This window comes from Gallinula chloropus, assembly GCF_964237585.1.
Source record: "Gallinula chloropus genome assembly, chromosome: 13".
Taxonomy (NCBI): Eukaryota; Metazoa; Chordata; class Aves; order Gruiformes; family Rallidae; genus Gallinula; species Gallinula chloropus.
This window is the reverse complement of record NC_140098.1, coordinates 5,438,749-5,454,300: the sequence shown is the minus strand read 5'-3', so window position 1 is coordinate 5,454,300 and position 15,552 is coordinate 5,438,749. Positions and strand designations below refer to the sequence as shown.

Genomic DNA, 15,552 nt, shown 5'->3' with positions numbered 1-15,552 from the left:
TTCCATTTCTTACAAGCAAAAAGGCCATCTGGTTTCAGCATGTTCAGTACCAAGGTACTTCAGCTTCCTACGCAGCCTGCTTTTTACAAGTGCAAAAGCAACTTGCACTTGGGGAAGGGTGAGGAAGGGGCTAGGACAGAAAAATCCTTTCAGAGTCCAACCTCTTTCACCTGTAAATACTGCGGATGGGGAATAGCTATCCTGCCTTCCCTCAACACCACACGTGGAAAAGAGACGAGGGAAAAATCAGCAGGAAAAGACACGCACACCTCGATTTGATGAGCAGAAGAAAACAGATTATCACAGGGAAATTTTGTCTATAATCTGCTAAGAAACCACTATCAGACTGAACAATAGCTGCCTATATTCCACCATGCAGCCATCTATCCATACGTCTCTTATCCAACGTTTCCTTTACGTCAGCACTATATATCCCTCCATTAGGGAACTACTGCCACCATTCCCCCATAAGTAAATAAAACCGTGTTCAGCAGATCTGAAATACAGCGAATACTTGGAAGGGTATCAGAGGTGTTGATATGTGAAAAGGAGACAAATCCATTTCTCAGCAAAGGAGGAAAGATCTCTGTAGCCACAAACACGTCACCTCGCCTGTGGGCACAGCTAGCCCACCTTTCTTCAATACACAAAACCAGGCTAGAGAAAGCACTGCATGCCCATACACAAACGTACACCCACCTGCCCTGCCTGGGTACATACAGGGTATGTACATACTTCACAACAAAAACCACCAGCAATACATCAAACTGAATTATCATCACATACAGGAGAAAAAAGAAATTAGAAAAAAAAACACCTATCCTAACTTTACATAAAAGTGCTACGCTATTAGTGCTGGGTCACTATGACTTTGGTCCTGCACTACATGGAGGACGCTTCTAAAGCTGGTGCTGCTTGCAGAGGGAGTTTATTACTTCTCACACAAACTTTGTTGAACATTACGTTCCGAGGAATCACTAATATGAAATGTTAATTGCGGCTACAGATTTCTCCAAGTCACCCAAGTTAACTTCAGCCTGATCCTCTCGCTACCCGAGTTGAAACTAACAGCTCTACGCAGCAGATGTGCCATACCCAGCATTCAGATGGCACCCCGTTTCCTTCTTAGCTGTGCTCTCTCCTTCTCTTAGTAAATACTGGAATGATTACAAGTGAAACAGGGTGTGAGAGCAGAAAATGTGATACAGGCTACACACAATTAGCAGAGGAGCTGCTTTTGACCCACTGCTGCCAAGAATTATGCAAAGAATAATCCAAGGAATTTGCCAATGTGAAAGGGATGGGGTGTGCAATAGCATCATGCAAGATTTTCCTTCTGCGATTTTAATTCCCAGTATTTCACAGCATACATCCTTGCAAAACTTGCTAATAATCAACACTAATATCTGGTATTGATATTGAAAATAGTGGGTTTTGTTCTCCTGGATGCAGAAACTTGAAGTTTCTTTGTCCAGTTCTAGAAAACAGAGTAATGGAAGTATGAAATAAAAAACAAAACAAACAAAAAAAACCCCCCCAAATACAAAGGGAGGGAAAGCGGCCGTCACCTCTGCTTCACTACTTATACATTTATATATTTTTTTAATTAACTCTAATCATGCACTCACCATACTTATGTTCTCCTGTGATCGGTATGACCACAGACATCGTACCTTCTAAGCATGAACAAACACCAAAGTTCTGTGTGCTTTTTGGACTGCACAAATACTTTGCCCAACAATCACAAATACAATACTGCATTTTGCAAAGACGTTTTCCAGTATTATGGCTTCAGCCATCCAGCTTGCCAGCAACTACAGAGTTCAAACTAGTCTCCTTAACTCACGGATTGACTGGGTATGAGCTCTACCTGGCTGCTCTGCTAGCACTGGGTCAGTGATGCTCCACACCAGAAGTGTATTATTCCTCTGTATGCTTGTGCTGGGCCCTGCTATGCTGCATCTACTACTAGGGTATCCAAACTCAGAGGAGCTGGAAATTAGGCTTTGCAGCATCCTTTTTATCATTCCAGCTACAAAAATAATAGGATTGCTGGAAAAGGGTTCAGGAATCAGCAGACAAGAGCCTGTTATTCCACACGCTGATTGGAAACGAGATAGGCACTGCCTCAACATCTTTCCTACACTGAATGAAGAGCAATACTGCGGGACTTGTCGAGCTTCCCCTGCCTTGCTTGATGGCAGAGCTTAGTGCAACTCTGATAGCTGCTGTACAGGATAGCGCGAGAGACAATGCACTGAAAAGGTGGCCCAGAATGAAAAGGCTGGATGAAAGCCGTAGGACCCTTACTTGGACGGACTCGCCGCACACTCTACTAACTGCCAGTGAAGATAGGAAAGCTGAAAGAGGCTTAGTGCAAGCATGCAGGAGATTTGTGACAGAAAGTTAGAACTCCATGTCAAGCCTTTCATGCAAACAATAAATATTACTTCTGCTCATAATCAGACTTTTCTCCAGCATCGTCTTTGAATGTTGAACCTTTTTCAATTAATTAAAAACTATGCACTGCAGAGTGCATATTTTATCAGCCCTCAGCTGCTTAAGTGTCTAGAAAAGACCAGGCAGTTTTTCTTTTTTCCAGGCAACCCAGAGCAAGTACTTGCAAGGGTCATATCTTTTTAATTATCTTTTCTCTCTTTGATTAATTATTCCGTCTGACAATAGCGTGTTTCTAATGCTATTCACCTGCCTTTGATGATTGACAACTTTTCTGTCTGATTCAAAGCAAACAGCTGCTGCCATGATTGCCTAGCAACCAGGATGTGATGGATGAGCCCCAAAGATGGATGGCTGCAATAAATCATGTCTCCAGCTATAAAACTGAAAAAAGGGATAAGAATAAAAGCGAACAAAAAACAAAACAAGGTTTCTTCCCATGAGTGCACTCAGCTCCTTACCAATTACACCTGAAATGGACTTTGTGTCTATTAATAGCAAAGTTTTCTAATCAGTAAGAATGCAATGATGCCATTTGTATCAAGGTGTGTTTACAATTGTTCCAGCAAATTGGCACTTGTACTTCAATTACCTACTGTGTTACACAAGCGTAGGGGTAGGAGATCAAAGTTTTACCTTCCACCATTGAAGACTTTACAGAAAAAGAATATGGTTTTTTTCAGGGTTTTCTCATGATGTTGGACTTGAATGAAGTGTATAAACTTGAATCTGTCTTACTTTTGGCAACTGAGAGTACCAAAATCCAAGCGAACTGCAATTGTAGAAATGATAACGAGCACTAGATTTCTGAAAAAAACTTGTTTCTGTTAAACTCATACAAAGTCACTGATGGCTCTGTGAACCCTTTTAACCTAAATGCTGTATGCTGTTCACTAAATGTTGCTGTAATTCCCTCTTGCTCGGAGGGTGTCTCGCAATCAAAGAAAAAGTTCCTATGACAAGAAGCGTTTGAAAGACACCAGCTACTTCTGCAAATTCAAGACTGATTCAACCAAAAGCCATTTTGTCTAATTTTACCTACCATTCCTGCCAATCATTCGATTTTTATACAATGTGCCAGGCAAGAAACATTCAGTAGTTTGTCAACTCAGAACAAGTTTAACCGGGCTGCATCTCTATCACACTTTGCCCAGAGATGTTTGCATGCAAACACACCATCACTTGAGGTTTTGGCAACCTATTGCTGAAGCTGTTCTAGTGCTGGAGTGTCTATCTCCTGATAGTCAGAGCCACACTTCCAGGACAAGACCTAATTGCCTATAAAAAAGCTGCTTCCTTAATTCTTCCAGCAGGTGGGGGTGTCCTGGTTCCAGCTTCAAAGTGCTTCAGAAGGGGAAAGGGACTGCCCTATTCTTTACATGGGCAGACCATCCACCTCCAGGAGCATCCTGGGTACCTGGCAGTGAACACTGAGACTCAAGGACTCACAACACCGGGTGAAGAGGGTGGGCAGAAAAGCAAAATGTAAATGGTGAAATAATTATGTTTTAGAACTTTATTTGCAATTATGGGACCAAAATGCAGCCTATTGACCAAAGGAAGATGGACTGCATTAATCTGTTCACAAGCACATTTTTAAAGCTCATTTTTATGCTGGAACTGGCAGTGTCTGACAATGCTATGCTGGAGCAGCTATAGTCCTGCTTATATTTTGGCGCTACGTACGGCACGCGCCTGTATTCACGCAAAAGATTGTCTGTATCCACACACAGGCCATAGCTTTGTCTACATTCTCTACAATTATTGAAATGCTCTCACTAAAAACTTAACTCTGTCTCTGCCCATCCCTCTCTCTGTTATACAAACACACGCAGAAATCCAGCCCCTAAAACAATTGTAAGGCACTCCTGTAATGACCGGCTAGTATCTGGTAACAAACAATGAGAAAGCAAAGCCATCAATCACAATGTGCACGTCGAGGCCTCCATTCTGTCCCAGCTCATCCAACTCTCAAGTTACAGCTTTACACGGCAAGTCTAAATAATATTCAAAATGATAAATGGCACTATAAGCCTGATATCCATCATCAATCTTTTTTTAAGGAACATCCATCTTCAATAATGCACGTTTGAATCATGTGAAACCAAGAGCTCCCAGATTCATTTACACAACCCCCAGCAAGCTGGTGCTGCTTGAATGATACGTGTCAGCCAGCTTGTCCCAACTGCCAAACTTAAAAAAAAATAAAATTAAAAAAAGAGCAAAGAAAAGAAGGAGGAAAAAACTATATATTAAAAAAAAAAAGAGTGAGGGAGAAAGAAAACAGGAGAGGAAAATCTTCAGGGGGTTGGACAAGGCGACTTAGCAGATAATATGAAAGAACATAACCTCTTCAGTCACTGTGCCAGCTCCCCCCCCCCCAGCACAGGCGCTCTCCCTCTCCGCCGGCCCGACCGTCCCTCTCCCCGAGCGGTGCTGTGCGCAGCCAGGCTGTGCTACGGGGAGAAGACAGCAGTGCTGGAAAGGGAGCTCCCCCCGCGCACCCCCCGCGCTGCCTGGCAGGGCCCGTGTGATAAATGACACATGTCATTCTGTCGGGAGGGAAGGGTGGGTCAGTGATGTATGGCTCTGCTGAAAAGGAAATCGACTGTTTGGCATGGTGCGGCTATTCTCCACCAGGATTTAGTTTCAGAACTCTAAAATGAAATCTCCGATGTTTCAAGTGCACGGTTAGGGCAGGCTGACGTGCGGCCGAGGAAGCTTTTTTCCTTCCCCTTCTCCCCCCCTCCCCACCCCCTCGCTTTTTTTTTTTCTTTTTTTTTTTTTTTATCCTCTCTCTGCCCTTCGGATTTCAAAAAACTGCTCCACTGACTGGAAACTGCAAAAGAACACACATATATCAAAGTCTTCAATAGTTATGATCCATGATAAAATTTAAATAGGTTGAGGTTTCTATTTTTATTTATTATTGGGGGGAAAAATGGCATGCAGGCTTGACACAAAAGCAAGATAAAAATTAGCATGTTTGAAGTAATCGTCCCACAGCTTGACATCTGCATAGTAAATTTTAAAGGAAAAAAATGTGTCAGGCAGGCATGAGCTGTTCCCTCCCTCCCCCCCTCTTTCATTAGCTCACTGGCAGGGTGGCACTTCTGAACCTCATTACTGCAGGAGGATTTATGAAGCTGAACCCAATGGCAAAGAAAAGGCATCTGTCAATAATTGTAGGGAGCTGCACTCACAGCTTTGAAATCTCATTAAGTATGCAGTTATCAGGCATAAAGATCAAAAACATTACTCAACTCCGACAGAATCTTATGGAGGAACATTAATTAGCAACAGGCCTACAGTACAAAAAAAAAAAATAAAAAAAAAAAAACAGACTTCCTCTCACACCTGCCCAACCCACAAACCAAAAGAAACACTCCCCCTCCCTTCAGAAAAAAATAATTCCCAGCATCTGAGACTGATCAAGTACATGAAACAAGAGAGAGAAAAAAAAAATCCAGTTGAGACAGTCTTGGCGGTGAAGAGAGAAAAGGAAGAAGCTGTCAAAGTTGAGAAGGATGTCAGCACTGGCCCTGATTACAAGGGCCTATACAGTTCCCAGGCCTTTTATCATCCCTGCCATCAAAAACAGACTCTGTGTCACAGATGGATGACTGATGGCTGCCAGTCTTGAGCAGCCTCGCCAAGCCTCCAGGAGGCCCCTGCTGAGATCTGGCCCTCCAGCAACAGGCTTGACCTAGCAGGAACAGGACTGCCGGCACCGAGCCCAGTCCCAGAGACACTCAGAAACAGCACCCTGTTCTCTTCTTCCCCAAAACAATTCAGAGAGAGAGGTTGGTCGGGGTTTGTTTGTTCAGCTTACAGAAGTTAAATGTAATACTTCTGCTCTCCACGCAAAGACTGCGCATTATTTGAAAATAACACCAGCAAAAAAAAAAAAAATAAAAAAAAATCTTTCCTTTGTCCAGGCTAGATGGTATTTTTCTAATCTTGTTCCTAGTTTGCATTCTAACCACGACTTGCACACTCAATTGCTTAGAAAATACGGGAGAGTGAAATATGAATTTGGGGGGAAACATACAAATTCACAGGCGAAGCTGGACCATAAAAGCAAGTGACCTTTGCAGCATTAAGTATGGTGTGCAACTAATTAAGAACTATGGCCATATTAACATTTTTTGTTACAGAATCAAGGATATCAGCTACACAGCCTAACCCACTGAACATATTTTGTTCATTTCCTCTCTATCAAAAACTGTGTTTGCAAACAATAACTCAAAGCTACTTGTAGGGAAAAAAAAGAAAAGAAAAGGAAAGAAAAAATAGAGGGGGTGGAATCACCTTCTATAGTCTGTTTCCCACTCAGGACTATGCCTGCAAAGCTCCCTCTCCAGTTACATTCTACCCTTCATACATTTTATATTTCCCATAATTTTGCGCTACAGAGAAGCTTTCCGCGTGCAACTTCATTTCTGTGTTACTGGATTTTAATACAGTGTACAAATTTGCCTCTTACTTCATGAGATACGTGGTGATATTTACGTGCCATTTGTAGCAACGCTGAAGATTGGCTTCTTAATGAACTATGTCTTTAATAGCGCAAAAATCAGAGCTATACGTGCGCACATATAAGACCTGCCAATCAAAACCTTCTTGATATCTAAAATTCATTCATTTCCTAAGTAACGTACTTTAAAATTAACGTTAACTCTGACAAAATAAGGAAGAGGAGGTCCCGCTCTAAGCAAGATTTTAAAAAGAATTTTACACAAAGTGTTACAATAAGGTGTTTATATTTTTTCATATGCTTACCATATTACTTTTATTATGTGTAGCATCAAAGTGATTATAGCAATTACATCTAACAGAATTAATTATAGAACATCCCATCATTCCTAAATACATAATGCATTAGAGGTAAGCCAAAGAAAGAAAACATCTTGACTGTGGCGACTATTGTTGGAATCATTTTTTTCCTCTAAGCATAAAGGAGAAACCAAATTAGAAAGAAACACATAGAAATGGCAGGGTAACACGGCAAAATGTTCACTCCAAAAATCTGAGTATCAGGGCGGGTACGGTTTGAGTAGAGATACTAACCTGCGTAAAGTTGCGCCGGCGCAAATATCCCCATAAAATCCCAATAAAATCATGAAATATGGAAAATATCCAATTCACCTAACCAGTGTATTAGTACATAAAGACAAGAGTGTATGGGTGAAAGAGTTACAAGCCTTTACGTATGCAAAATAAATTCACTCAAAGCTTCATTAATATTAATTTAAATTCAGAACCCATTTACATTAAATTGTTCATTAAAAATTGCCTATTTTATGCAACATGCATTCTGCAAAGAACACATAAGAAACTGAAACAGAGGGCTCAATTTAATGATGGAAATATCAAAAGTAAATGAATTTGAACCATTCCAAACGAGTAATAAAGCAGCTCTTTCCCCTATGCTAATGTGCTAAGTTTGGCGGGAGTTTGGCAGAGGGGCATGAAACCCACTTTGGTCCCCCACCACCACTGCCTGGCCGGTGCCCTTTTGACCTGCCCACCACCATCCACTCTTGCTAAAACCAGAATTATTTATGGACGGGACCTAAAAACCACCTCTGCAAAAACGTCCACTAATTGCAAGCACGCTGAGTGACTTCAAAACTTGTATTTATTGCAAGCGATGTCACGTTCAGCTCAGCTGGTTAACAGCCATCCCCGTGAGGTAAAGGTAAGGCAGGCTGGGAGTGGGGAGCTCTTCCTTGGTGAACTCCCACGCCAACAAATACAGTGATTCCCAACAGCTGCTCTGAATGAAGAAGAGAGAGTCATAATTAATAACATGTGTCCTGACAGAATTAATTAATAATTTATAATTAAGTCTAAAATACAAACTTAGATGATTCTTGAAGGGTCGCACCTTTGCTGCCAGAAAAAGCCAGGTACTGCCATTGGCAAAGAGCTTCCAGATATTTTATGATCTTCTGGTAACTCCTTCCCCTCTCTCCTCTGCCCCCAGGGCCTGGGGGGGGAACCAAAACCTTTGAACATTTTCTGAGAAATACCTTAAAGTTGATGCTTGCCATGAGAAGTGTTTAAATTCTGCAGATTGGCTCTCTGCTGAGGTGACCAAAATACCTTCCAGGAGCAAAATCAGGGAAATGCGGAAGGCTGAATCTTGCAGCCTCTGAAATTCAGCCCTACTTACTTCAACTCTTACACTTCTCTTTATGGAAATGGTAACAAACAATTTCAAGCTCTGACAATGTTCTAGCCTGCATTATTACACTTAAGAAAACTACAATACAATCTCTCCTGGACTATGCTTTAAATCCTTTGAGCCAATTTTCATGCCTTTTTTTTTTTTTAAATGTTGAAATCAAGAAAAAATCAATTGCATAAATTTTTCTCAATCCCCCCTGCTTTAGGTAATGACACAAAAAAAAAAAAAAAAGCAATGCATCCATTGTTTAGTGGGATTTTTAAAATTAATTTAATGTCTAACTGCAAATGCTGGAAACTAGAATTAATCTGTCTGGATAAAAAAAGGCTTACAGACATTTAAATGCATGTATCGGGACACTTTATCAACCTAACATAAAATTGTCATCTTATCTTATTATATGACTATTTTATGCATGTGTCAAAGAATTTAAAAATGAATGCCTGTCTATTCAGTCTAATTACAACTGCATATTATCTGTCTGGATGTACCAGTCCATATCATTGTTACCAAATACAATATATTGTATTCACCTTTCATTTTTAAGTTAAGGCTGATAAACCACAATTTGGGTGTAACTAAATTTAAGGGGGGAAAAAATAAAAACCAACCCAAACACAAACATAGGAAAAAAAACCAACCCACACCAAACCCCCAGACTGAAGCACCTGAGGTAGATTGTTTAGTAAACGATGCTGAAGTATTTCCTAGATAAGATAACACAAGATCGTTCTGCAACTATGTTATTTTCGGTGTTGTATCATAACCATACATATACATGCACTCTCACTTGACAATGCAACACTTCAGGCATCTAAATTCTTCATCTACTAGCAGCACCTTGTAAATAGGGCTGTATTAAAATTTGACAATCTGTATTTGGATTCGCTAGGAAACGGTCATGACATTGGATTAAAATATGGATTATTACACCGTAAAACTAGCAGTGCCAAGGTTTGCTCAGAAAGATAACACGTTAAGGTTACTTTACGTCCTGGCAAATTATTTCTTTTCATTCACTCTGCGCTACCATATGTTTCTACATCGGCGTGCACGTAGCACACTTAGAGACGTACCCCACACTTCACCCTGAAGGTGATCTTTTCTATATAGTTGCCACTAATCCTGGAAACAGGGCTGACAAAAAGGACCCACTCTAATCCTGCTAACTCACCCTAGCTTCACTGCATTTCCCATAACCCTGCAGCAGTCACAATTCATTCTAATCACTTTACAAAACAATCTTTAGTAAAAAGAGGAAAAATGCAGACTTGTAAGCCAATTTAAGAAATAACTGCTGATACATCAGTTATTGACTATTTCACTCCTGCTCATGATAGTGCTCAAGGCAAAACCGAGAACAAAATGACAACATCAACCGCACGCAATAAACTGTGGCCCAGGAGAGCACTGAAGCCCTAATTGACAGCTGTCAAGCTAATGGGAGAAATGGCAGCTGATTCTGGAAAATTCTGTTTTCCAGGCGGATATTCAGGGGAATCTATCAGGCCTTTTTATATTTATGCCCCTTTTTCTTTTTTTCTTTTTTTTTTTTTTTTGCATTGTTCCTCACACTTTGCTGAAAAAAAAAGGAAAAAAAAAAAAAAGCAGAGGACAGCCATAACTAATCATTTTGTCAGCTTGCTGCTAGGAAGAATCTCTGTCCAACAGAGAAATATGTGGCAGGTTTGGAGGCAAATAACATACCAAGGGCTGACACTGCAAGTACCTTTATAGGTAGTCTACTTTATCGCTACATTTACTTTTGGGGTATGTATGTAGTTGCAAGCAATTCCCATAAATTAAAGCAAGCATTCAACTTCCTGAAGTCAGAGCTGCCTGGAAATGCGGCTGCACAACCTGCATGCCATCTTGCATCTGTATTTCTGTGGTGCACTCCCAGCCTTGCTCCGGGGGGGGGGCTGATAACCAGCAAGAGCCCTCAAGTCCCTGCAAAGTGGAAGCGCTCCGCATCTCTGAAAAATCAATTCCATGTATTCCAGCATTCACACAGGCCATGCACACCTTTAGAATGGAAGCACTGAAGTTGTGCAGAGCCCAAAAAGTCTGCAGCTATCTCTGGGGTTTAACCCATACTACACAGAAAAAAAGGAAAATAAAAATACCAGGGGGGCAAGTTTGTTTGTTTGTTTGTTTTGTTTGTTTTGCAGAGGGTTGAAAACTCAGTGTGGTTGTCTGGGTCTAAAAAAACTAGTAATTGTTTTATTCGGTTAAATAAATAAATAAATCGGTTTCAAACAAATCATTAGTTCCCCATCCGGCCTCAGAACAGCTTCGTATGTATACAAAATACGTATTAAGTCATTTCTGTCAGTAGGAAGTACATTTTCCTGATCTTTCCAATAGGTTTCTAAAAAAGCTGCAAGTGAAAGCTATAATTTAAGGATAGATAATTACTGTTTGCATGAATAAGACTGGCCTCTATTAATACAGTATCTTAGCTTTCCTCAACAGTAGCCTCTAACCAGTAAATACCTTCTTCCTTCTGACTTAAATGACAGGAGTCATTGGAGCAGCAATTCTGACCACCTCCTTGCTTTAACAGGTGAGGAATAAAACTGCAATCCCTGACTCTTCCTCCCAGATTTATCTACGATATTCACCTGAGTCTCAAAGCAAACAAACCGAAATTATCATTTTTCCAGATTCTTGATTCTCAGAGACAGCTTTAGTCTTCCACAGTGTGGTGTTAACACTTGGGCTAGACATAAAGAATTTGTGCACCTGTCTGTTATGTCTGCGAGCTCTGTGCTGCTGAGAGTTCTTTGTTGTTGTTATTCTACTCCAGACCATTAAAAGGGCCCTAATTCCTATGACATGATTATCCAGGTACCAAAGCCCATTTGTCACCTGCAGCAGAAAATTGAGTTAATGCACAACTAAAGGCAACCAGGACTGTGTAATATCAACTTGATTACATCAAACTAGCTGCAAACCTAATTCTGCTGGATGACACTGCGTGGAGCTTGTCATCTCCAATCATTAAAGCTGTCAGGAATCCATCAGGTTTACAGCTAATTAGGTGAACACTAATGAAGCTGGCAAAACAACTTTTCTTTTTTTATGGCTGAGCGGACCTTTCAGTTTGGAGAAAAAAAATTCTCGAGTATTCTCAAGGTTGCTGGGGACTGGATTTCCTGAGTTACCAATCAGCAGACATCTTTAATTCTCCCCCCACCACCACCTTTTTTTCTCTCTCAGTACCAAGCAATCAATTTGTCATCACTCTCAGTATGCCACAAAAGCAGTCATGAACCTTATAACTCGCAGCTCTGAAGCCAAAAAGAAGGAAAGAAAAAAAAAAATCTAAGTTTCTTCTGTCTTAAAATAAAACGCCTTGTACAGCTCACTTATTTATCTTCATGCACTTATCAACAGCATAAATGTTCTTGTTTTTTCACTCTTCTCAAATAAGTAGCCCTTCAGTCATTCTACATCCCCCATATCCATTAGGCAGAGGCATTTTGATAAAGTAAAGCCAAAGCTAGTGTATGGGAAAGAATGAAAGCACTCACTCTGCCAACTTCTGATTGACCATTAAGCTATTGATGAATGTGCCTGTCAGGAGAGAGACAATTAAATCAAATATGAAACAAAGTCGTTTTGACGGGTCATTTTGATAGAGCAAAACCATTCTTCCATCTCCTATTAGTCCTGCAGTCAAGTTTTTGTAATGAATATTTCTTAACTAACCTGTTATTTCTTAGCTGTTTTTTAAGGTGTTAAAAAAAAAAGCCTTTGCTTTTACTGCTAGCAGGAAAAGTAACATTTCCAATGTGACCAATAAAACAGCAATTCGGTGGGAAGCAATTATACACAATACTAAATGTTTAATGTGGCTATCAAAAAGCTAAAAGTTTAAAGAGATTACACTTCTGCTAAATATGAAAGACAGATCACACATCACGGATGATTCACTTGAGAAAGGAGGGAGAGACGGAGAGTGGTAGAGAGAGAGAAAAAAAGATACATCAGAATGTGTGTTTAGTGCAGAAACGGTCTCCTCCAGCCTACGGAGAGCCCAACATACAGCACAGTTGAATATGTCAAATACTTGGAAGAGCGAGATCTCACCAGACTAAATTAAGGTCTTGAAATAGAATTTCCCAAGCACTAGGGAAAGTTCACCTTTTTAATTGATTTTAAAAGTGTTATTTGATCGCACGGGCCAGAGATACAAAATACTACAGCGAAGTATTTGGCTATGATATCAGTTGCTAGATCGTATCACCACCGTGCTGCAAAACTTTCCAAACTTTCTAGCTGTTACTATGTGAAGTAAGACTGCTAGAAAGTCTCTTTCTTTATTGCGAAAGGAGTAGATGAACCCACGTATGTTTCAAAGCAGAGAAGAAAGGAAACGTGGATGTAGTTATTTACAATTTGTATTACTCCCTGCATCCCGTGCTGTTTACTAAATTCAAACCACAGCACTCTGAGAAGTTGTCAGCCAGCGTGAAAGCACTGTCACATTTTCCAACGTCGCTTCTCTAACAACGCCCGACCAAGTCGCAGGACTACCTGCTTCAAGTTGCCAGGAGTGCAACTACAAACGTCCTACCCATAAATGCTGCTGAAGCCTCTGGAAAACTTCTCTACCCAGCCCCTTGGTAGGGAGCCTTCCTTTCTAAAAGGCAAAGTATGGTGTTACACGCCGGTCCCCCAAATCTGCCCCTAACCGAACCCAGTCCTGCTTCTCTACCAAAGCCAGCCCCACGCCCCTGGAAGCCCTGGTCCATGTGGCTATGTGGCACATCCAGCCAGGAGCCCCTGAAGTTGCGCTGACAGAGAGTTGACAGGCCACGTGTGACGTCACCAGTCTGGCGTTACCATGGCAAGTGATTTATTGATGTTTATCGGGAATGAATAGATCAAAGGCAGCCAGATGACAGGCGATCAATCAGCCATCAAATCAAGGATGGCAACAGGCCAAGGAAACCTTTTCCAGCCCACATATCCCCAACTAAGGATTACTGTAAAATTATGTGGGGCTTTTTTTTTTTTTTAATGTTTTCTTTTCGATTTGGCTTTTCAAAAAAATACTCCTGAAGTTTAACAGGAGTTAACATTTCTGGCCTAAGGAACACAAAACAAACAAACCAAAAAACCTCACCAGAACAAAGCCTCAAAAAGTATTTCTAAAAAGAAAAAAAATGGAGGAAATTGTAAAGGCACTATCAGAAACCTTCGCCAGTCATTTGACAATACACAGACCCCCTTTTTTTTTTTGTCTTCCCCCCCTTTGGTTTCCTTTGCAGCTTCTCATCTGGACTCAGAAATAAGAAATCAATAGGATTAACAGAAGAGGTTGCCAAAGAAAGTGACCAACCAGGCGGGTCTGCCTGTCCAGCAGAGCCACCTCCAGTGCGGTACAAGGGGAAGGGAGAAAAAGATAAAAGTTGAGCAAAGGAGCCAGTTCTGGGCTTGGATCTTCAAGTAGCACTGCGGACCCTCCAAATCACTTTGTTCCTACCACTTCATTCACAATATGCCATGTATTTGTACATATCCTACCTCTTTTTACAGAAATATTAATAATGAGTATTTTCACCGGCTTTCAGAAAGATGTGAGGGAAGGGGATGGAGAAGAAGGAAGACTGCAAGGGAGGGAAGGAAAGTAGGTGCCAAAGTACGGTCTCGAAATGAACAAAATTCGCCTCCTGCCCCCACCCCTGGAGTCACACAGATCATACGTGCTACACGTAGTATGTGCCTGCACATACCCGCCTGGCTTTCACACAGCGTTGCCCCCATAACTGAGTCGGGTGATGCCAGAGTTAGGAATAAATCAAAGTGGGCACCAAAGTAGGGAAAGGGCTTTCGTGAGCCCCCACCCCTGCCACCCCAAAGAAAAGAAAAGAAAATTAAATGCCCCCCCACTCCCCCCGCCACAGTGCTGTGCCTCCACACCAAGAGTTGCTCTGCAAAATCCACGGCATGCGGCGTGCGATCGCGGGGAGCGGGGCAGGGAGGGAGCCCGGTGCAGACCGACGGGCTCAGCCCGCTGCAAAGCGGTTATGAAAGAGACGGGAGGGAAGCGAGCGGAGAAACAAACGGCCGGGGAAGGCGGCTCTCGTACCTGCTGCGCGCCGGGGCGCTTGCTGCTTCCTCCTCGGCATGCTGAGCTCCTGCGGCCGCCGGCGCCGGCGGGGGGGGGCTGCCTGGGCGCGGGGGTGGGAAGAGTTGCTTTAGCCCCAGAGATCCGGTGAGCTGCTCCAGTCTCGGCTCGAGGGCTGGGTTGGGGATATATTTTTTGTTGCTGTGCATACACGATGCCGAGGAGGAGGAGGAGGCGGCGGCGGCGGAGGAGGAGGAGGCGGCACAGAGGAGAGGACAGCCCTGCTGCTGCTGCTGGCAGAAGAGGGGGGAAGTTTGACAAATCGCCCCGGAGGAAGGAGGAGGGGAAGCCCCCCGAAGAGGTGTGCGGGCGGGAGGGCTGGGGAGAGCCCGCAGTCCCCCCCACCCCACCCTGCGCCCCCGGTGCCTGGCCGGGCTGGGAGATCACGGCATAAAGACGTGGGATTTCTTGGCAGTAGTCGGCGGAGCCTCAGCCTGCGCTCTCCACTCCCCGGCTCCCGGCTCGGCGCTGGAGCGGCGGCGGCAACAGGCGAAGCTTGAAGGGAAACGAGATGATCGCAGTGTCACTCAAACTAGTCCGCAAAGAGGGAGAGGGGCACCGCGCTCCCACCGCCTCCCGCCCCGGACGGCACCTTAACTCTTTGCGCATCGCGCCGCCGGACCGCCCGCCGCCGGCCGGGCACGGCCACGGCGGCGGCGAAGGGTCCGCCCGCGGCGGCGGCAGCGGCGGGGCTCCCCCCCTCCCTCGCCGCGCCCCCTCCGCCGCCCAACTTCGCCCGCCGCCGCCGCTTTCCTCAGCAGCT

The 15,552-nt window shown here is 43.0% G+C and overlaps 1 protein-coding gene across 1 annotated transcript in view; it reads right to left on the bottom strand.

The window, feature by feature from the left end:
• Positions 1 to 14,790, bottom strand: part of TSHZ3 (teashirt zinc finger homeobox 3) — a gene marked incomplete at both ends in the record, with an annotated part of 62,571 nt that extends 47,781 nt beyond the window's left edge. The window contains one exon of the mRNA XM_084270115.1: positions 14,751 to 14,790. Within this exon, the coding sequence (XP_084126241.1) occupies positions 14,751 to 14,790 (40 nt within the window). The remainder of the gene's footprint in view (positions 1 to 14,750) is intronic.
• Positions 14,791 to 15,552: the final 762 nt, after the last annotated feature.